Source organism: Mixophyes fleayi, chromosome 2 (assembly GCF_038048845.1).
Source record: "Mixophyes fleayi isolate aMixFle1 chromosome 2, aMixFle1.hap1, whole genome shotgun sequence".
Lineage (NCBI taxonomy): Eukaryota > Metazoa > Chordata > Amphibia > Anura > Limnodynastidae > Mixophyes > Mixophyes fleayi.
The window spans coordinates 327,609,189-327,633,801 of NC_134403.1; the positions used below are offsets into that span (position 1 = coordinate 327,609,189).

Sequence of the window (24,613 nt, forward strand, 5' to 3'; positions counted from 1 at the left end):
TGTGTAAAACTTACTTGTTCCATAACTCTATGCACAAATTCATGCTCAGTTCCAGACAAGTATATGCACAGTCTGCATATATGTTTTGTGTCACCAACTTCCAGGCCTCTCGTTCATAAATAACACATCCAGTGCATTATCAGTCAATCAGGAATCTTTGTGTTTGTACAATAAAATGTTTACCATAGAAACGCAGCATTTTTTTCAAGTACAATATCTTTAGTTTTGTTAAGTACATGATATATTACATGTGTGTAAGAAATGTTATCAGTAACTCTTCATTATACTATTTGTGGTCCTTTACGCTGAGTGGTCTGGTAACACTTGCACTGTACAGCTTTTAAAACTCACTCACTCTCCTGTTCACTTGCTTGAAGAACTCGTAACTTAGTCACTCTTTTTTTTTTCTTATTACATGCAAATTTGCCTGGGGCGAACAAGAGCTGATATAATAATTGGCTCACACAGCCATCTGCCTGCCTTATTTCTACTGATGTAATCACAGATCTATTTCAACATGCTTTTTTTTTTCTACCTGAATCCTCTCCACCTCTGACATATTCCCTGATTCCTGGGCTACAGTAGCAGCACGCTGATGTGCTTCACTAGGAAGGTAAGAGGAGACAACTTACATCTTCCACTAGCATTCTAGAATTCATGCGTGAAAGCCAAAGTAAGAGAGGATCACAAGTCACTTACAACAGCACAACTATTTAATGTTGAGGACAGACTGGGTGACAATCCCAACTGGAATACAGCAGTGATACAATCTCCCTCTCTTGACCCACTCATCTGACTGCAAGACTGCAAGACTCATCATCAAGTCTGCTATGTGTGCTGGAAGGAGCCCAACTTATTAAGCATAGGACAACTGAATTGAGTAAGTGTCAAGGAGCAACAATACATTTTACTTGTTTTTGTTTGTTTTTTGTTTTTTGGAGGTCTTTTCCTTTATTTGCAACATTACAATTGTATTATGTATCATCAGTTTTATATGTACATTTGACATTAATACAATCAGTAAGGTTTCCACTTTAATTTGTATGTATAGAGTTGTTTGGTAACTATAATGACAATAAAAAACGTTGTGCAAATATAGTACTCTGGAATATCGTCACTCATATCTTTTCCATATAAGTTTTAGCACTTCCGTCATTTAATATTAATAATAATATTTATTATCAATGTCATCATTTTTATACATGGCTCTGTCCACAAATATTCAGGCACAGATTCTCTTACCATTCAAACCCTCAATCGAATTTTTGATACTTGAGACCCAGGGAGACAAACTCATTCGTCCCATGACACATGGAGCTCATCTTGACACTTGAACCAGTGCCTCCAGTTAGTTTCTCAACGTCCTTATTTCACAGTAAGATCACTGGACCAATTCCCAATCTTGCATCTATTTTACACTACTATGAAATTAACAAGTTAACAAGATGACTATTTAGGCATAGATGCAGACAGATAAAAACACATATACGCATTTGCAAATATTTATCCTTGTTAGTTCTCAACAAGCAGATGACTTTAATAGTGTGAAAGAAAGAGTAAATATTTGAAATAAATGTTTACCCACCATCTGGCTAGAGGGACATTTATAACATGTGTGTTTGTAAGAAGATGAGAACACTTATTAGTGGTGTAGAGCGCCCATTGTCCGAATGCCCTCCTCTCGGTATTCTTTCTGATGTCTGAAACTGATGAAGATTTGATGGACACAAGTAGTCAACAGTTCATTGAATACTTTCTGTATACAAGGGGAGAGAAGTGAAGTCACTGCAACCTCACATGAAAAACTTATACTATAGTTCTGATTTAGTATTTTATTTAAAAAGTCAAATCGAGGAATTTCCAGCACTGAAAGATGCACTCAATGCAATGCAAAACAATTTAATACATTTGTACACACAAAAAGTTAGAGGTTGTGACAGATTCCCTACTTCTGATTTTCAACAGCTACAAACAGGGAATAATTCAGTATTAAGGATTTTCAAAATGCAGGACAAATGATTTGTCTAGCTTGATAATAAATATCAGCAAAACGCAAAGTAATATCCCTTAAAATATTTCATACTTACATCCGCCAAAAACTGATAGAGCAAAGGACAATCAAGACAAACTCTAGAAGCTTATGGAATATTAATGAAACAATTCATTGCTAGATGTAAGTTTCCCAGTTGTCTATGTCATTATTGGAGATGATTGGTGTATATGTAGATTAAGTCCCCGTTGACCTGTGGCTCTCGTGCTTCTGTGGAAGACCATGTGGGATTATACAGAGTCACAGGCTTATTAGTTCTGTAAGATTTAGTAATGGTCCCGAATTTGTCCAAAATGACAGCTGTCATGGTATTTATTCCATATGCGCACTTAGAAAAGGTTTTCAGCAAACCTATGTAAAAAAAAAAAAAAAAAAGGAATACAATATTTACTTTCTCTTAATAGGAAAGGATAATCTTAAAATCTGTAATTTTATTTATAACTGCCAGTGGTTCACAGACTCAAGTCATTCCTTTGTTATGCAAATTCATGTCAATCCAGAGTGTCTACTTTGCAAGCCCAAAGATATACAATAGTAACAGTACAGTAGATGTGTCAATGTAACATTAACTGTAATAATTAAATAAATTAATTTTCTATGGTCAGAATTGAGATATATAGATATATATATATATATATATATATATATATATTGTTTAAAAACGATAATACATAGTAGATGTAATTTCAATTTACAATTTATCAAAGGTTGCTAACATACCCATTGCAAATGTTCAACATATAAGTTAACGAGTTTAATGAAATTCAGTAACATGTTATCTTGTTTCCAATCCATATATGCTGATGGGAACACCTGAAGCATGACATAGAACTCATTACAGATTAAATAGTAGCTGTTTTGCAATTGGTAAAAATTAATTTATTGTAATTTATTGGAAGGGGTGACTAATATTTAACATGATATAGGATGTGAGTGAGTTAACTCCTTTACAAATAAATTTGCTTACATGAAAAAATGTGGTCTCACAGCGAATCAGAAGGCAAAATACAAAATTTACCAGTTTTACTTTCTTGGAACTTTTATTTAAAGATACATAGCACGAAAAAATGTAATTATTATCTTTAATAAATTGGAAAAATTCTTACTTCTTGACATCATCGATTATAATTAGAACAGACTCTTTCAACATTGCCAACTGAGTCCTAATGAGCAGGCTTACCCAACAGGTACGGTTACATTTTACAACAAATTGTGATTTTATATATGATGGACTTTCTTGATCAGTTTAATGTATCAATAAATAATAGACATCAAATTCCTGTTCCCACATCATCTATTTATTTATATAGCGCCACTAAGTCTGCAGTGCTGTACAGAGAACTCACTCCCATCAGTCCCTGCCACATTGGGGCTTACAGACTAAATTCCCTAATACACACACACATATGAAGTGAATGCAGTTGTATGAGACTTTTGCACCATAAAAACCATTGATCCCATGAAGTAAGCTATGCTGGACATCCATATAACCTGTGCTGTAGAGGAGGATATAGGGACTATATTTAAACCTCTAAAATACTTTTACCATGGGAATCTATAACACCACAGTTTAAATTGGTTCCTGCAATTGAAAATATGAGCTTGTTGTATAATCTCCACATGGTGTAATAATAATATAACCAATGTCCTGCCGTGATATGTATCTATATATAAATATGTCATCAATGTATTGGTGCATTATAATGGTAAACTACCGCATTACATGCATAACCTGAAGATAAGAGTAAACCAATTCTGAGATTAGAAATAGGTTTTGACATACAGTCAGTTCTCCTAGCAATGGTTTGCCAATGCAAAGTAAAAAGTAGACAAGTAAAGAAACTGATTTAATGACTTGGGTACAACGGTAAAATCTATGTAAAATAAAAGTTAATGTCAGCATTAATTTAGACATATTCAAGAAGTTTTTTAAAAATATATTTTATCATTTTATTTTTCACTTAAATTATCTTGTTTTCTGATTATAGACATGCTGTTATGTATATTAACCCTGATCACTTCCTAGTTCATATGGTATAGTTATCTTAAATCATTTATTGATGCCATTACAGTAGGCCTCTTTAACAGTGTAGTGTATATAGCATCTGTTGCCCATAACAACCACCAATCAGTCTAATGCAAACTAGACTAATGAAAGCAATGGTCTCATTGATTACTATGCAAAACATAAGATAAAATTAGGTTATCATCCTCAATCTCTTCTAAGCAATCAATGCATGTTACAGTGTGTAGGTATATATATATATATATATATATATATATATATATATATATATTATACACAAATATATATATGTGTGTGTATGTGTTTGCATGCATATGTGTATATTTAAAATCAATTTACGTGTGCATTAAATGAAGGTATCTATCCAGTTACAGCTAAAATAAATCCACAGATTTTTTTCAAGATATAGCTTTTTGAATATTTCTTGTTATGTTTAACGACATTGGATTAGCTATTTACAATGACCTTCCCATCTGCCACATCTGCAAATGTATAGCATTATTTGACATTTCTGACATTTCAAGACACTAATTAACCAATTGCAGGTATCAGAGATCAAATAGTTAATGTTACAATATAACAATAGACCAATGGTTCAAATACCAATCTAAGCCGGGACACAAACAGTGTATATGCCAGCTTCAACTTATATTATAGGTATTACATGAGAGTTTTCAGTAGCCAGAATTTTGTCACAATATAGCTACACTCAATAAAAGCTCAGTTTCTGTGAATAAAAACCAATAGCCAAAAACATGCAACAGCATACAAAATGTTGGAGTGAACGCTATTTAAAGGATTTCAGCAAGATACAGTATTAATGCAGTGAAACGCTGCACATGAAGAATATATATAGATATATAGATATAAGCAAATCAGTTCTGCACCTGAAGTAAAAATGGATGTTAAGATCAGTTTTCAGATTTTGCCCTTCAGCAACATCTTGCTCTTATTTTCACTTAAATATTTCTTTTTTCCTATTACACACAGAAAGAATCTCAGCTTGGACACTGATGGATGTTAAAGGAATACGCTTTATTTACTGAGATCACATGGAAGCTGAAAAGGACGACTATTCTCAGTTGGAAGAAGAGATGGTGAACACACAAACTGGTAAAGAAATGATATAATGTTACATGTATGAAAATAGTGTAGTGATCTTTGCTATTTTAGGCAAGTGTACACTGTTAACACTGTTAATTTGGTCACTATGCATTATTGTTGTATTTGTGTCTGTAGATAATGTTTAATTTTACTATAGTACAGCAGTTTCTAGAGCTGCATATGTCCAGCGTTTTTCCAAGTTCTTATAGAAAAATATAGGTCACAAATGCAGTCAGATCTGGGGGCAGCCATGTTGTAGGCTGAACCAATATTCCACATAATGCAACCTGTGAATACACTAGGTCACAGGGGTAGGCAACCTGCGGCTCTCCAGGTGTTTTACGAAACTACAATTCCCAGCATGCCTTGCCACCTATCTGCTGGTTATCTGCTGGCAAAGCATGCTGGGACTTGTAGTTTCACAAACACCTGGCGAGCCGCAGGTTGCCTACCCCTGCACTAGGAGGATGTGACATCACTGAGGCCAACGTTTGGGGTATCTATAAATGCCTCAAAGATGTCACTGGCTCCTAGTGTACCAATGGACTCCTCTCCTTAATTTTGATAATGCAAACAAAATTGCTGCTTCCATTGTTATTTCAACCAGAAATACGATTATTTAGCATACCAGTTGTGCCAAGCATCCACGTCTTCATCAGATGAATAGGTTTAAAGGAAATTTCCACAGTAAATGTACTTTAGATGCTCAGAGAGTGTATTTGACATATGATTAAACGAATGTGCAGCTAAAGTAAAAAGTCCATAAATCCTTTAATTAATAGTAGATATCTAGAGTCATACACCATGCATACACGTAGTCCTGTATTTGCAGATCTAACTATTGTGAGTGATTAACTAATGGAGAAATGAAAGCAAAAAAAATCCAATTTCTTAGGCCCGTGCTGTACTTCATACTTGTGTTGTCTTCAAAGTAAGCTTTTAACTATTTCAGTTCAGATCATTCAGCTTAGGAGAAAAAAACGTGTAATATTTAAAAGACAGTCGCAACCAAAGTGCAACATTTATAGATGACATAAGCTTTCCTGAAGCTGACAACGTGCTGTTACAATATTAAAACAATTACACAGGAGTACAAGGCAATAAATCACGTAGATCAAAAGGGTGAAATTTGTGGTATCACAGGGCCCCACCTAGGGCCCCTCCTTAATTCATATGCAGGCTTTGTCCCTCAAGGCTCTGATCATTTTCTTAATTTGAGATCTGAATTTAGTGGGTTGCCAAACCCAACTAAGAGTGCTCATCTAATGTCTTAAAGTAAAACCAAAGTAACATTTGTGTTGCTAGTTTTGGACTTTTCATTTCTTTAATGTGGGCATAGTTAGGACTGCTGGACATGGTCATTTAGAGTGATATGACAGGCGAATAACTATTGAAAAACAAATGTTACTGCTATACCTGCTACTGAATCTGTACTAGTGAAATCAAAAAGTAAAGACTGAGAGGTATATTTACTAAACTGCGGGTTTGAAAAAGTGGAGATGTTGCCTATAGTAACCAATCAGATTCTAGTTATCATTTATTTAGTACATTCTACAAAATGATAGCTAAAATCTGATTGGTTGCTATAAGCAACATCTCCACTTTTTCAAATCCACAGTTTAGTAAATATACCCCAAAGATAGCCCCAAGTTTATAAATGATAAAACATTATACATATCCAAAAGCTGTATTCAAATCCCCTCAAAAACAGAATTGTATTTGCTGGATAGATTCATGGGGATAAATGTGTTAAGTAGCGGATTCTGCAAGTCACCGATATTTGGCGACTTTGCAGAGGAAATTTAAAATGCCAATCGCTTCCAAGGCCAGTTTTGTCTTGAAAGCGATTGCCGTTTAAATTTCCTCTGCAAAGTCGCCAAATATCGGCAACTTGCAGAATCCGCTGATTAATACATTTACCCCTTGGAGTCCTTTAAACAAACAACCACAGTTCTGTACCATGCTATCCTCAAATTTGCATGCAGTCGTGCCCATATGTTTATTTATTGCCCATATTTAAGTTCCCCAAAGCTACTTCTATTGTGCCAATGTCAACCTCTTCCTGGCTGCAACAGGCAGTGGCTTTAATCCCACTACATAACATCAATATAACAGTAGTTGAGCAAATTATTAGAGATTTTCAGAACTAGCCAGACAATCAGTACCAGCTATGAATAGAAGTTCTCTAAAACAAATAAAACACCTAGGTTCCAAAATATATAATCATAACTATTGTGCCACTAAACATCTAAATCAAAACCACCAACAAATCATAGAGTTACTCACAGATATTTTTATCACGTTTAGTACAGACTTGGAGGTTTATTTATTATTGGGAGACAGCCCCTTTTTCTAACGAAAATGGATGTTTTTTATGGAATTAGATCTTGTTCCAACACATAAAGGGGTTATAGCCCCCTCTGCTGGGGTTTTCCCAGTGACAGCTTCTTAATGCAAAGAAGGATTGCAGCGATACATCTCCGGATGGCGACAGTGGAGGATACCAGGGGGAAATAGGAAGATGTCACAGATATCTCCTAAGTATCCTCCAGCCCCCACCAGCTGCAGTAGGGCTGCTACAACCTCTGCGAGAATAAAAAAAGAATGCTGTATTTTAAAGCACTTTGTTCTATTATTTTAATATATCGGATTTACATTTTAAAGTCTTTTTTTACCCTTTTTATTTCATTGAAAGTGGAACTGGAAGCTCAAGTCCAGGCTTCCAATTCCAATGGGTTTGTGTGAACATCAATGCGTAGAGGGAATCAGGGTGACTAGCGAAGCAGTAAGTCTCCACCTACTGCTGCCAGCCAGTATATCAGATTGCTGCAATAAAAGATTTTCTATCTCTGCAATCAATCTGTCTTATGGCCACCAAATGCTATATAGACACCATAGTGTTATATTATATATTTATAGAAGCTTAAGATATCATGCAGCAAATATCAGCATTGGCTTTGTCTAGTAGCATAGAAATAGTGGTACCTACAACCATCACATTCTTGTTGTGACTTGGGATTACCAGCCAACATAATGTGTCACATGAGTGGATGCAGGCATCACCTGATTGGCTCATATACAGTCATGTGACCCCCTCTTCAAACAGATGTACAATACTGCTGCAGCTGTGCTGAGCATCCTTAGTTCAATAATGGGGTTTGGCCGGGGGGTATTCATCCTCTTTATAAAAACAAGCCATGGCAATATGATGAAACATAGGGGTGGCATGAATGAGTTTAATATATTTTTTTGTTTTATTTTGTTATTCATTGCTTACTTAAAAAAATCACCTCAAATAGAGGATGTGGCTTAATATGCACCAGAATAATCATGTTTTGTGTGAATCTTATGTTAAACTTTTCTCTCTTTTTTATGAGATTTAGAAATGTGTTATGTTTTTAATGAATGGGATATTGGTACAAAATGTTATTAATACTAAAATCTGATTAGATGTTAATATATTGGTTGGTAGCATACAAGATCCAACCTAAATGGTTTGGTGAACCATATATAGCATCCCATTTATTAAGGACCCTTATACAATATATGCAGCTCTGCAGTTAGATATTTTTAGCACAGATTTCCTGCCCAATCGAGTTAACAATTCAGTGAAATAAGAAATTGACACTGGGATTAAAACAAGGTCTCCAGCAAGTCTTCCGGTGTCATTGCCATTGAGTGCACTTAACCACCAGCTATGCTTGATTTAAGTTGGATTTGTTGGTAATAATATCAGGGATATGGCAGTAACTACAGTATTAGGTCTCTAGTCCTCTGCAAATATTTTGAAACAAAAATGTGAACTTGTAGTCAGAATGAATCTCTATATAAAGGGTCAGGTCCAAGCTTGTCAAAAGTCTGGAATTTGGTTAGAAGACAAACTCACTCCATACAGTGCTCTTTTCTGGAGAGGTAAATATTATGTAACATATTCTGTATAGAGAGTGCCCATTTATACGCTGTCATTTTATTTTATGTTTCTCAATATATCATTTGGCAAAGTCAACCCTCTCTTACTTTACTGTAATCTGATTCTTAGATCTACAGTTTGTTTATATCTTTTATGACGATTGTTTTGTTTAAACCTGTATGGCCTTTGCTGTCCCCGATATCTACTTTTGTGATATCTATACGGAATTAAAATGTTATGGGCTGTATTCTATTTAGGAAGATGATACAATGCGTGTTTTCACCAGACATTAGGTTTCTTTCTATCTATCAAAAGCTACCACTGGGCTATCACTGGCAGTAGCCCTCGCCGGTGAATCGTGGAGAAGCCTATTTAATGGTACATGTGCTGCCACAATTCAGGATAAATTGAATATCCTATTTAAACAAAGCATTTTTTTCAAATCGGACCACTAGCAAAAGAAGTACGTTTTTTTCAAATATTTTTTATCATTTTTTTTACATTTTGTTTACTTCTTTATTTATTATTTTTTTATTTATTTTTTTATAAGTTAAAAGTCTTCCAGTTCCGCTACACAGGTGTGAACCGGCAAGCCGGGTCATAAATGTGCAGACCCACCAAGACTGGCCTGGTGAAGTAGTACCGGTGCATAGGCACACCAAGGGGGGGTTTTCTAGTGCCTGGAAATCCCCTCCAAGCCTGGGGCACTGTATAATTGAGGTGGATGGACCCTGCCCCCACTTCACACGCCTCTACTTGAAAAGGGAGAGTTCCGTGCACCTAACAGTAGTGCACGCAGCATTGCCCATGTATATTATAGGGATAGGAAGAGTTGGAGAGCAGCCAAGCACTGTCTAATATTATAGCCATGCCCCCATGCATGCTGGTCACACCCACTAGCGGCGTGGTGTGTAAACCCCCCTCTGCAAATCCTGCGTTTGCCCCTGCAGTGCCAGCCAGCATTAACAGTGATATTTTAATAATAAATTGCAGAGATAACAGATTTTCTATCAATGCAATAAGCGGCGTAAGAAAGTCTATGTTATCCTGGCAAATATATGAAAATTGTTTCAGCAAAGATTCTCAACTATATATTTAAAGTCCATTCCCCCATCACCTACAGACAACTGAGTTGCGCATTTTGCTGGCTGAAGCAATTTTCATGTGAAGGTGACTTATCAATTCACTAGAATCCAGTATATTTACTGCACTTTGTGCCTCAGTAAGGTCCTTGGTTCAATGTCAAATTAAAACTGAATAACTACAATGGGTCTGGCCAATGGTCATGTCATAAGTCCGCACTCCACATTATCTTGTCATATCTGATTACCCACTAAACATTCACAATACATAAGGGGGGGATTCAATTAGCCACAAAGTGTCTCACGGGCATTACGGAGACACTTTGCGGCGGAGATTAATCTTAAAGTACATCCAATATTTAAAGTGAACATATATCAAAGGCTGCGTATAATTTGAACTGAATAATATACATTAAATAATTGGTGTGCTTATAAATAACTAATTTATGACACTGTCAATCATCCTTTCAGTCCTCTGCAGCAGGCTGCCATATTAAGAGGTATGTGCTTCTCTAAGCAGGCTAACAGTGGAAGACTTACTTTGCAGACTTGCTTCTCAGAAGTATACTTAGTGAATAAGTTGATACACACATGGAGCAGGACCAGTGGTGTCACAGCAGCTCAAATGACTGTAGTCTCAGCTCTTGCACCTGTATACAGTCCCATTTTCTATAGATGTGGTAGAAGCTATAGATGTCTATAATGGAGTAAGGATTAGTACTTAATTGTTTAACAGAGCTGCAATGAAATAACAGGTTAACATTGAACAATGTATGTTCCACTAATAGTTTATATCTGGGGCTTGTGGTCCTTTCAGGCAATCTCATTCCAGGTTAGCAGAAAGCAGACTATGTTTCATTCCACTTTCCTTCCACTGATTTTAAAAAAAAAAAAGTCTTTTAAATCTCATTTGAAAAAGTGACTAGCAATGTCTATGAAATCATCCTAGGATGAGGGTAGCAAAAACCCACACATTTTTTTCAGACTCTAATTAATCTTGGCCACTCTCATCGACACAAGCTTACTGACCAAGCAAGCTCACATTGGAGTGGGTAGGTCATTCTAATCTATTTTTCATTTATGTTTTCACATATTTTGGAATCTATACAGTGTGAAAGTCTATTGTTAGTGTCACAATACATCATTTAAAATGAAGTAGGCTTGAAAACTTCAAAAATATATAATGATTTATATACCTGGAACATCACCATTTATTTATATAGCGTCACTAATTCAACAGCACTGTACAGAAAACTCACATCAGTCCCTGCCCTATTGGAGCTTACAGTCTAAATTCCACAACATATACACACACACTAGGGTCAATTTGATAGCAGCCAATTAACCTACTAGTATGTTTTTGGCGTGTCGGAGGAAACCCACGCAAATACAGGGAGAGCATATAAACTCCACACAGATAAGACCATGGTCATTAATCGAACTCATGACCCCCAGTGCTGTGAGCCAGAAATGCTAACCACTAAGCCACTCTGCTGTTCAATGTGTTATATTTATCACTGGTTATAAATTCTTCCACAAATGAACCCATTTAAACTTCCTTCTTTACAACACTCAAATTCCCCTACTTTTAGTAACTGGAATCATGTAAAGACAATTATTGTATTTATTATCATTATTCTCTATTCTCTTATTATAGACAGAAGTAAATTGTAACCTTCAATCTCACAAAATAAATTCAAGCAAATAAAAAGGAAATCTAACTTAGCTAAATAAATGTACCTTGGTTTAAAAAATGTCTATATTTATTGATCTAACATCATTATCTACAAATCTCTAATCAAGTTGTGAACACATTTGCCTACAAGGAAGCTGATAACCTCTTGGCAATATTGGTACTTTCCAAATGAATTAGTTAGGCACCTTGCAAACACAAGAATGTGAGGGGTATTAGCAGTCAATAAATAAGGATTTGAATTTGATACCTCTCAGCGGTATCTTTTTTTTCAGAAAAACATCTTTTTCAATAGTGTCTTACAAATTATGTACAGTAGTATCTTCTATTCTGTATATCAGTGATCCCAGGCAGCCTGGCCGGACATTACTTTGTGTCACTACAATGGGCTAGACGTGTCACAGGAACGTATGGATATTTATTTTGAACAGATACAGATATAAGAAATAAATAGTGTAGGCTATTAACAAGCAGGTTTGTAAGGCCCAAAATGATTGGATATATATATATATATATATATATATATATATATATATATAAAAACAATGGCGACATTATATAGAATAAATAATATGTAATAATAATAATTTACAAACTATATTGAAAGCAAACAAAATTGCAACGTTTCACATTGTTTTTCATATTTTTATAAATGATTCTTATTTTATCTCTTGCAATATTTTAAAACTGATGTTTCACAAAAAAACTGCGTAGTACAGCGCCACATGTGACCACTGCTGTATACAATGGTATTGCGTTACTGTGTTTGTAGCAGTAGTAGGATATGTTATTTTGTTTCAGGATGCTTCTGTGTGCATGTTTACATACATCGCCTGAGCATATGCAAATGCTAATTAGTATCATTTGTTTGGCCCTTGTCATATTATATTATTTAAGAGACTGGTTTTGAACTTTCTGGGATGTTGCTCAACTGAATGCAATCTAAGGAATAATGGTCACTGGGCACCTTAGTGGTTAGCAATGCTCAATGTTATAACATTACATAACGTCACCTTAGGTATCTAAAAAAATGAAACTGAATTTTATATAAAAATAGACATATACTAGAATTCCTTGTATGTTATCTTGCACACGTCAGCCTGTCCCTTAGTATGGTTGCTGACAGACCAAGCAGCATGCTGCAGCTAATATATCCTATAAGGAAAAAAGCATTTTGAACTGTTTGCCTCAAAAGACAGATAATTACAGGGCTTAATTTTTAGGCGATTCCCAGCAGGTTGGTGGGAGTGACTGAGGATTGGTTGATAATTGATGTTCAGAACAGGTAGAGTAGTCCCAGTTAGGAATATTGTACTGTGAAAGCAAAACAGGGGGAAGATGGGTCTGCAAGACTTTCATGTGGGTTTATGCCACACCCAGTATAAAACAAGCTGCCACAGCCAAGAACAGAAACAATTAGGGTGGAACAAGGAACACACCTTCCTGGTAAAGAAAAGAAGATGGAACACGATCCCTGAGTGAACTACGAAGATGGAAAGAGGAGTTGGATGGAAAGAAGATGGATACAGGAAACAATAGGAAGCACTCATCAAAGCCCAACCTTATGACCAATCCAATAATAGCTCTGTGCAGACAGGTCTTAGCATTTCCTGTCTGTCACCAGTGAGGACATACAGCCTACATCACTGAAACTGGGAGTCACAAGTTGTAAAAAGTTTCTTCTTTTTTTTACTTTAATTGCTTCAATAGTTTTGTGAGGAATATCTGCATCATCAGAGTATTTCTTTATAGCTGACTAATTGGTTAGTTACATGTTATTTCTGAAGAAAGGTCCGATATTCACTTGCTCTGCAAAGCACGACTAATGGGTACATAGTATTTGATAATAATGTTTATTACCAGTGTTCAGTTTATACAGAGGTTATCCCTCTCTTCATTAGTAGGGCATTCTCCACAATGAAGCAAACAAGGAAAATGCAGATTTCCCCGATCCCTACCTCAATGTGATAATATTTGCCTAAAGCATAGAAATATTTATGTTAGTATAAGAGATGAATACATCGCCATTTCAATTGGTGCCTTAGGCGGCACATTGGGTAGGTTTCCTCCTGAGCAAATGCTTTTCAGCAAATAATCAAGTCCCAACATACATTCTGCAAAACATTGTTCCCTGTAACCATGCATGTTTTCAGGGGATCGTATTGTGACTGGGAAGATTGCCAGAGCAGTTTACATTATGATTAGTATACCTTCATGTGGGCCATGAAATGATCAAAGAGTCTGAGTCACGTTTTCCCTGAAATATGTCCCCATTTGTTAGTACTGGTCAAATGCACAGAACAATTCCTTTTATTCTATATTGGATGCACATCTCAGAATCTGTATTTATTCTCTCAGGTTTACAAGTTAATATGTATTGAGAGTAATGGGAATTACAATGCCCTAAACCCACTTACATATGTAACATGCTTAGTTACAGGGCCTGAAAAGTGCATTGTAGGGCCCAGTAGAAAGATTTGGGTAAGTGCCTGTGATGTCCATCTGAGCCCCTGAGACTCCCCCTTCCCACTCTGTTCTCAATAGACCATAGCATTCTCTTCTGAGCATGCACGCCCTATGTAGCTGCACCTCTCTTTTGAGAGGGGCCTCGGAGAAGGTGTCAACCCAGCATTGATGAGCTCCCTGTTGCATCAACCCCTCCCTATTGTTACACCACTACTTAGATGCACATGCTCAGTACTATGGTGTAATTCAGTGGGAAACACTTTGTGAGTGCTGGATCACTACCTGGACACTACAGTTTGTGGGTTCAATCCCACTATTCAAACTGCTCCTGCACTGTTTTCATCGGTCATATCAGTTCTTGGGGGGAAAAAAATGAAAAAAATTAAATTGAGATTGGGAGCTGTTCCTCCCTATTGTGTAATGGTCAGTGAAACCAAAGACAAGCTCCAGAGGCAGACTGGGAAATTTTATCTTGAGGGATGAGACTCAGTTCAGCAGCCTGCTAGGACATTTTAAAAGAAAAAAAATGCAGGAACCCCTGTGACCCAGGCCAAGATAGTCCACTATGGGACCGATCTGGGGGGCAGATATCCCCCAGCCCCTGACTAGCTGTTAGTCCTTTATATGTTTATATTGTAATATGTGTTTTTTAATTCGCAACTGTAAAGTGTTTTCAGTCCCATTGGGAGAAAAACCCTATATAAATAAAATGATTAGTATTATTATTTGACACTCCATGCCATAGGCAAATCGAGGGGGGGTTCCTAGTGCCTGGAAACACCCCTCCAAGCCTGGGGCACTGTTTAGTTGAGGTGGCTGGACCCTGCTCCCGCTTCACACAGCTCTGCTTGAAAAGGGAGAGCACCTAACAGTAGTGCACGCAGCATTGCCCATGTATATTATGGGGATAGGAAGAGTTGGAGAGCAGCCAAGCACTGTCTAAAATTATTGTCACGCCCCCATGCATGCTGGTCACGCCCACTAGCGGCGTGGTGTGGAAACCCCTCTCTACAAATCCTGCGTTTGCCCCTGCATGCAGGGTATTTGTTAATAGCTGAGGCAGTTGAAGAGCTGAACCACCATACTGGTGAAGGTTTCCTGTATCCTGCCTGGGCGTCTGGGTCATTCTGCTGTATAATGGGAGAGAGAAGCTAGCTGTGGGAAATTCATTCTGGTTGGACATCACCTTTAATAAATGTATAATATATTGGCATGTTTGCTGACTGAATATATTTACAGGAGCTATAAGTTTCATTTGTCTTTCAGAGCCAAATACTTTATAGAAGGCAGATGCATGTCTGGGAGCAACTTTATCAAATACTGCAAATCTCTTCAATTGATTTTAATGGGAAACGCTTCATTGTCATGTTGCAGCAGTTGAAATAAGTCCTTAAAACATGTATTATCCTAGGAGTAAAACCTGCAACATGAGAAGTATGTTGTATGATATTTGATGTGTTGGTGTAATGACATTTGATGCACTGCTTGTTTGGTTCTTGCCTCCTGTTGGTCACGCATGTTGCAGCCCTGTCCGGACTGTTTCTAATTTGGCCACATATGTGGGTGGATAAAGTGGTCATGCTGGGGGCTAGGTGGCATGAACACATATAGGCTAGTAGCGATGGACTTTCAGGCATACTCTAAACGCTTTTTATCAATTTGAACAGATAATTGTTTCAGGACCACAAACCTGTATTTATAGTACATTTTTTGCTCAACTGGGCCATTTTATGTACACGTTCTCCATCCAGTTATTATGGGTTGTTATGCCATCAGGTAAATTAACCCTCCTAAGCAGAAATAGAGATACTTACAAAATAAGTATATAAGTACACCAAAAAAGCACATTCAATCACACAAACATTCTGCACTAACTTAACAAATCATTTCAAGAAACAAGTGGAAAGATAAGGAATGAAGGAGAAGATTGCCACAATCACAATTCTTCTCCCCTAGCTTGAACCTCTCTGAATTTTCCACAAATCCAGGCTTGGCTGTTTATCAGATTTGCTGCTATCAGCACCATTATCGCCTTGTGGTCAGAACACTCCTTGATCATCCTTAACAATAGGCCCTTTAACTTTTCATGGGTCATAAATAGGAAAAGGTTCACATGTTTACACAAAAGGTGGAATTTAAATGATTGTAAACTAATCAAAAAATATTCAACAATTGTTTTCCAACAATAACATTGGCACCCTGAGAAGTGCATGCTGTTACACTGTACAATGTGTGTAACATTTATTTGTATGTATTTAATTTAAAATAGTATCTGATATTTGTATATTTCCCATTCCAAGTTGATACAGATGGTATTTGAGACACTAGTTACAATAAAAAAAGGTAATCAACATACTTTATTTACCATTGCATAATATAATATGTATGTACTATGATATAGAGATAAAGCAGAACATGCATGATTACTGAGAACAGTGTTGCACAAGAAGATAGCTATCCTTGGGAAAAAAACCTCTTTGGGCCTGAGTTATTAAGGAGAGCAAAACAAAAAAAGGAGTAAGTTTGATCCAGGACAAACCATGTTACAATGCAAGGGGTGCAAATTAGTTAATTATTTTACACATAAAAAAAATACTGGCTTTTTTGTCATGTAGCACACAAAGACTTGATAACTTTATTTTTACACTGAAATTTAAAGTTGATTTAGGACATGCCCTTCCCATCTATAAATCTGCCATTACATATTAAATTTAAATCCCCCTCCAACGCAACATGGTTTTGCCTAGGTGCAAAGTTACTCCTTTTTTTGCTTTGCTCATTTTAATGACTCAGGCGTGCATTTCTATATTAAGAATCTGTGCTGTTGCCCATTGTGGTCGATGAGAAGCCAGTATCTTCCCATAACACCATTGGCTTTCTCACAGTGACAATGATACGCTGGTTCAGAGGGAACAGCAGTGAAATAAATGTTCTAGCATAGAAGGATGTCAGCTTAGCACTGCTATAAAGACACCAGAAGACACCAGCTTTCACTGGACATCATTGCGCAGGGTTGACTACTGCATCTACTTCATTATCCAGATATAGGGCCTGATTCATTAAGGTACTTAAATTAAGAAGTTTCTTATTTCAGTCTCCTGGACAAAACCATGTTACAATGCAAGGGGTGCAAATTAGTATTCTGTTTTGCACATAAGTTAAATACTGACTGTTTTTTCGCGTAGCACACAAATATCAACTTTAAATGTCAGTGTACAAATAAACTATCAAGTATTTGTGTGTTACATGAAAATAACGACTGACATATTAAACATTACTGACCTTTAAAACTTTAGCTCTCATTCGAGAAAAAGTAAACAATGTATTTTCTTTCAGTAGCAGTCATATTTTATATAGCTACTGACAACTAAATTCCATGTGTACAGACACAATCATTAACTGCTTACAATTTGTAGACCATACGCCCCTTTGCTACCTACAGATGGAGCCATGGTTACCTAGAACTAGTTCATCTTGTAGTTGTGCAACCTTAATAACAATTACAGCAAATACAGAGCCAAATAGTTCATATAAACAATTTGAGATGAACACTGCAACATCGGCTCCAAGTTTTAATATATATATGCATGTTCTGGATCCCTGCAAACTAAAAAGAAATAATTTGAGAGAATTGAGAATATTTCACCATAGACAACAAGGTGCCAAACTGTGGCCATGTGTGACATACAAGTGTTTCCTAAGTGATGGGAAACAAAACATGATATTGTCTCCCAAACGGCTGTCAGCCAGAGGTTCCCTGTGCTTGCAAAACGAATGAATCAGCCACTATTACACGGCATCACCAAGCTCAGGTCTTATCTTTCATAGTCGCACCTCTTCTTCCTCGTTGCTATACTTTCTTAGTAGTGACCTGGTAATCAGAGTAACGGACGGTCATGCAACATTTACAAAATGCGGTAACCATATAGGCCATTTGTCAAAGGCATTTCCAGCTGCCGATATTTAATACTAAAACAGCAGCTTTAAGCTTTCCTGCCATGCAAGACACGTCTGTCAGTGCCCTCCCAAACAGATCTGGTCATTTTAATTGTGCTTTTCAAATGGTAACATTTGTGCATTTATGTCATACTATAGGAGTTGATTGTATGATTACTATGGGCTCTAAGTGTGATCATCCATAAAATGGGCTTCACATAATTTATGGCAGGGTTCTGCCATAACCCATTTAACGTTACTATCTGCTAAGTTCTCCAATCTAGCTCTGCTTTTCGCAGCAAGGTAACTCCATCTCAGGATGGCATTTCTTGTCACCTTCTGTTGTGTGATCCAGCTGAAGCCTCTCCGACTCCGCTGGATCCCTCACCAGTGGAAGTGCTATGGCACAGCAATAACTACAATCACCATCAGTGTTACGCTGTCGGTAAATAGGAAAAAGAGATTGTGGATGAGGAGGGACTTTGCCAGGGCTCCCAGCGGTGTTTCATTATGCATCACTGCGATTATTCTTTTCCTCCTTTGATAAATAAAATGAACAGGGTATAGGCAGTTACTGGTGGAGAAACTGTTATCTCCATTTGACATTTGACATGTCAAGCTATAACATACTGAAGTAATCTCTAAGTAGTATTTGTGAATTGTATTCCAATATATCAAATATATTCAACTGGATCAAAACACAATGATCTGTGTGAATAATTTGCGTTTTATATGTATGCAAAACACTTCCATGAAACCAGGTTGGCTGCATAGGGATTAGTATGATGGTATGGGCAGCACTGTGGCTTAGTGGTTAGCACTTCTGCCTCACAGCACAGGGGTCATGAGTTTGATTCCCGACCATGGCCTTATCTGTGTTGAGTATTTTCTCCCCGTGTTTGCGTGGGTTTCCTCCTGGTGTTCGGGTTTTCTCCCACACTCCAAAAACATACTGTTAGGTTAATTGGCTGGTATTAAGTTGACCTTAGTCTCTCTCAGTATGTGTGTATGTTAAGGAATTTAGACTGCAAGCTCCAATGGGACATATATGAAGATGATGAGGTCAAGGTGCCATTTAACTTTAGTCAAACAAATTTGATACATGGGTGAGAAAATGTGCATAGTTTCATCTGTGAATATTTCACAGTTCCTTTCACTTCAAAAGTATTTTATCAAAATCACTGAGGAAAAATATTAAAGCAAACAGGGATTTCCTTTATTTTGCATTATGTGGAATTGTTATTCAAGTACTTATTGACAATCTTATGACCAGGGAGCAATTGCTAATGAGCAGTTGTCATAGAAGCTTCTAACGTTGCTTCACATTAGCTGCTGGCACTGGGGACATTGTGGAGTCAAGTGGGGTTCAGGTGTGTCTAGGCGTGCTGTTCTGGTGGCATTAAGAAGCTATATCATGGCCTTCTGCATTATATATGTAGGTAGACAAGCTAAAATTACCCCCTTGTCTACAGATGGAGTCATAATTATTTCAGTTGAGTCAATCTTATATTATGCTATTTTAATGTATTAAATTAATTTGATTGTTTTATAAACAGATATAGACCAATTTTGCAAAATTTTTTACAGTGGTTTTATTGGTTAACTGTTGCTTGTTCTCTTGCTATTTTTTATGCATTTACATTGTCTACATAGCTGCTCACTCCACTGCAGTGGCTATTGTATACACAAACCTTAACAGCCATTACCTGTATAATAACCAGGGCCGGATTAACCCGAGGTCTAACTGGGCTACAGCCCAGGGGCCTCGGGCATCCAGGGGGCCCTTGACAGAGCTCAGCATAATTATTGAACGGGACGGCCCGTTCAATGCTGAGCTCTGTCACTGCAGTCCTCCTTCTCCGGCGCTCAGTAATCTCCTTACTGAGGAGATCTCGCAAGAGTGTCACAAGATCTCCTCAGTAAGCAGCTTACAGCGTGCCGCGGAAGTAGGACTGCAGTGACAGGAGAAGGTAAGCGCTAGGGGGGGGGGGGGCGGTTGGCTAAAAGGGGTGCCAGGCTGCTAACGGGGGGTGGCCTCATGGGGGAATGGGGGCCCCCTTAGCCGAGGGGCCTCCATGCCGTTAATCCGGCCCTGATAATAACAAGCGTGTTTTTAACCAAGAACTTGTACTTTGCTATCACAGGAGATCTAGTACTCAAAAGCAACTTTGTGTACATTCATGTGGATTATGTTTACCAACAGGCTGCTTAGTTGGTAAATAAAATAATCAGAACAAATTCATAATTCCCATATTCTCCCCACAAGATTGTTATCTAAGAACATTCAACCAAGTTATAAATATTTTATGTTGTAAATGCCAAAAAGCAATACCACAAACTGCTATTCGTCTATTTTACATGTAAAAGCAAGTCTGTGAAAGAAATAGTCTGATCACAGTTAAATTATGAATTCAGCTTTTCATAGTCATAAAATATTATGTGACCAGCGTATGGAATTAACTCATACTGTGGGATGGTCACAGAAATTATATTAAATGATGTATACACACTCAATTTTTGTGCATACCAAAATGCTTGGTTATGTAGATTTGTGTGAGGCAGAACAGAGGCTGACAAGCGTAAGTTGTCAAGTAAGCGTAAGTGTGTGTATCACACTACCTGGAGATGTGACCTTATGAGACTACTGGAAGCCTGGTAGATAGATATGCAATGATGATGATAACCATCAATAACAGCACTATCTAGCTGCTTCTGAGTGACTGCTTGCATACTGATTTTTCCAGTATGCAAGCAGTCATTTATTAGCATCAAGGCCATACAATATCAAGTCGCGACTGTCTCTTTAGATTTATTTATTGTTAGGCTAACAGCTATTAAATCTTCACCTATAGCAGACGGCATTCCCATAGAACTGAACTTGTTTGGAGGTACTCAGATGCCTCCAGGGCTTAACTGTAAGGTAGTAAAAGCTTATCAGAATAACCGTATTGCAAGGTCAAGGATAACCTGAATACAGTAAGCAGATACCAGAGACAAGACAAATGTCAGCAGCAAGCAGGGTAACCAGAAGACAGGCCAAAGGTCAGGGCAGGTTGCTGACAGGGGTAATCCAACAAACAGGCAGAGGTTAGAGGTAATCAGCGTTCAAGAGCAAAGCCAAACGTCACAACAGGAATCAGGTTAACAGGATAACAGAGGACAGAGCTGGTCAGCAATTGTGCAGTACATGGATGCTCTAACTGGCAGGGAGGCTAAGCTCTCCCTGCCTTAAATAGTTAATGCATCCAATCAGAGACCTGAATCAGACATGACACAATTAAACCCAAGGGCTGCATAATTACTGTGTATCCAATGCGCACACGACCGGGTGTATACCTGCCGGGAAGCATCGCAGTGTAATTAAATGAAGAGCGTCCCGACTGTTGCCCGGCTTCAAGGACCCCAAACATGTTTAAGGTACAATCAGTTGTGGACCATGATTTGAGCTTGCAGTTCAGAGTTTGCCTACATGACCTCACATTCACAGGACACGCAGGTCAGTCACGTTTTGCCGATCACATTTAAGTTTCTTGCACAAGGTTTGCCTTCAATATCCACGTTCATGTTAAAATTAGAGTACGTAGTTCGCCAATCTTTGTTCACAATTCACACTTAAGTTCGTTATTCATAATAATAAAAAAATGCCAAAATGATTAAAATTTAACTTGCACATGTTTCAGCAGGTGCGCACGCGACTGAAATACTGTTAAACAGACTCAGACAAGATTGAATCCTAATCTACTTTCTCAATTTTTTAACCAGTTTTAAAATATGAAAAATTCTGCCAAATTTGAGAATTGAGCATCTCTAGCTACTAGTGCAGAAGTTGACTCTGATAGGCAGAAAGCAATTACAACATTGCATACCACTGATGTCCATGTAACCCTTATGTAAGAGAAATCAGCTTTATTCCTCATTGTACATGCCAGCTAATTGACTATTTACATCGTTCTTTCTACACTAATTTTGCCTTTTTAAGGTGTGTTTTACTAGAATTTTATCTCCTGCTTATTTATTATGTTCCCAGGTTTGAAGTAAGAGTGAATGGAAATCAGATTATTGTAATAAACACAGTATATATAGTATAGTATATATAGTATATATAGTATTTCTGGAAATGAGTGTGAGAATCTAATAGGAGACAGTGACCTGTCTGCTTGTGTGATTGTGTAGTAAAAGCAGGGCACACTTACCTACTCACCCGAAATGTTTGGGAAATTCAATTTTGGAGCACTCTCCCGGCAGAAGAGTAGCTCATTCTCTCACATCCCACCTGATCTTCTTGCAAAATGGGCAGGGTCATGATGACACGACTCGCTGTGAATCACTTCATCATATCTCCGCCCCCTGCATGTGACAGATGGCAGAAGACCATTGTTCTCTTCTCATACAGTACACAAACCAACTTTTATATATATATATATATATATATATATATATATATGTGTAGAGTACTGTTATGCACGTTTAGTCGCTATCCAATAACGATTGTCGAATCCCGATGTGTGGTTCCAAAGCACAAAGTAATTTATTAGCCAAAAGTAGCAGAATAATAAATATGAAATAAAACAAGTACAGCCGTTACTTATCGCAGGCGCTCTGATCCAGTGTACAGTCATTCAGGTCTGAAGGCTGTGGTCAAGAAGACTGGTCACTGGGTTCAGAGCGCCTGCTTATATACAGTTAGTGAATACAGTAAAACAATGAAGATGATGTGGCTTGCTTCTATTGGTCCAGGCTTCAGAAAAGTCCAGTGTAATGCAGGTCATAGGCCAGTTCAAACCAAAATATCCAAAGGTGGGGGTCAACTCTCCAGGGGATGTGCTCCAACTTTCCCGCCAAGAATCCAGTTTCAACTAGTCTATTTGCATTATATAGTCAGTATAACTTTAAACATTTATTCCCTAACATCGCTAACTAGAGTATGCAATGTGCAATCTCTTCGGCGAATGAACCGGACAATTGCTGATGAATAGGGGATCAAAATGATACTAGACATGACATAGTTCCTGCAACCTGAACCTTTGATTTCACTAACATGTATATAACTTATAATATTAAATATAAATACTGCTATATTTCGACATAAATAACTATGTGTTGCAACTACAATTAATGTGTACTAATTACAAATGTGTATGTTTGTGCGAATGTTTGTAAAAGTTTAAAACATGTTATTGCCACGTGTTGCGGCTGGTTACGCCCCTCCACGCCGTAGCGTGCTCTACGCATAATTTCACACAAAGACAACCAAACCTGCTCGACATTAATTGAAATGACTTTATCCAATTTGCTGACTTCAACAGTACATTATACAATGCAAATAGTATTTCCAATGGTGGATCAAAACCACTCTCCCCACTCACTCATTATAACTGAAACATTTAAAACCCTTTAAAAACACATTTGAGTACATTTTCGTTAGATCACACATCAATTCCATCACATAAAGTCTTTTACCATACATAGCAAACGTCAAATTCCACTGGTTTTGTAACATATAGCAATAACATACAATACCCGCAGGGTTATACGTTGATTATAATGTAAACTAATTCTTTCACCTCCAACATTATTTAATTGAATAGGGGAGGTCTGGACATTGAGCGGGCCTCAGCCATTGGCTGTTGAACTAAACATCCCTATTTTAACTTGCATCTAAATTTTACTTTGTTTGTAGAACTAACCATACGGTAGAAGTATCTAACTTACGCAATGCAACAAAGAAAATTAGTATTTTTAAAATGAATTCTCTATTATTTGCCATTCCCAAATTCTTCTGCCTGTACAGCTGCCCCAATCTTCCCAAATACAATGCACCTCTGATTGATACTCATTTGAAAGAGCTACGTGTAACACATACTCACTTTGGCTGGAAGTTACTGTTTTACAGTCTTCACGTGAATCAATGTTGCCGTTCACAGTTGAATTCTAGATGACATCTAACTGCACATACCAAGTAAATTCAAGAGTCCGTGACCTACCCTGAGGCCCTGCCTTAAAGTCAGCTATGAAGATTTTTTTTTTAATAATTATTAAAAACAACTGTCTTGCAACCTTATATTTTCTGTAAATTAGAAGCCTGGGGAAACAGTTCAAGGAATTAAATATTTCTACTTTATTAAATAATTTCTATAGCATAAGTCTCCTAGCGGTTGATCAAAGATCCCCTTTGCATTATGTGACCTAATAACCATTCACAATCCATATCCAAGAAATAACAACGCAGTAGACTTGCTAGGTTACAGATTTATTGCATTAAATCCAATCCGTTGTGGCAAAGAAAACATAGACCAATCAACTTCTAGCCATTTCAAACACCCATAGGGGGTTACTAGACGCCCCT

The 24,613-nt window shown here is 37.3% G+C and overlaps 1 protein-coding gene across 1 annotated transcript in view; it reads left to right on the plus strand.

The window, feature by feature from the left end:
* The first annotated feature begins 533 nt into the window (after positions 1 to 533).
* Positions 534 to 24,613, plus strand: part of FOXN1 (forkhead box N1) — a 61,181-nt gene continuing 37,101 nt past the window's right edge. The window contains exons 1-2 of the mRNA XM_075196813.1: positions 534 to 880; positions 5,067 to 5,189. Coding sequence (XP_075052914.1) covers positions 5,129 to 5,189 — 61 coding nt within the window. The 5' untranslated portion in view covers positions 534 to 880; positions 5,067 to 5,128. The remainder of the gene's footprint in view (positions 881 to 5,066; positions 5,190 to 24,613) is intronic.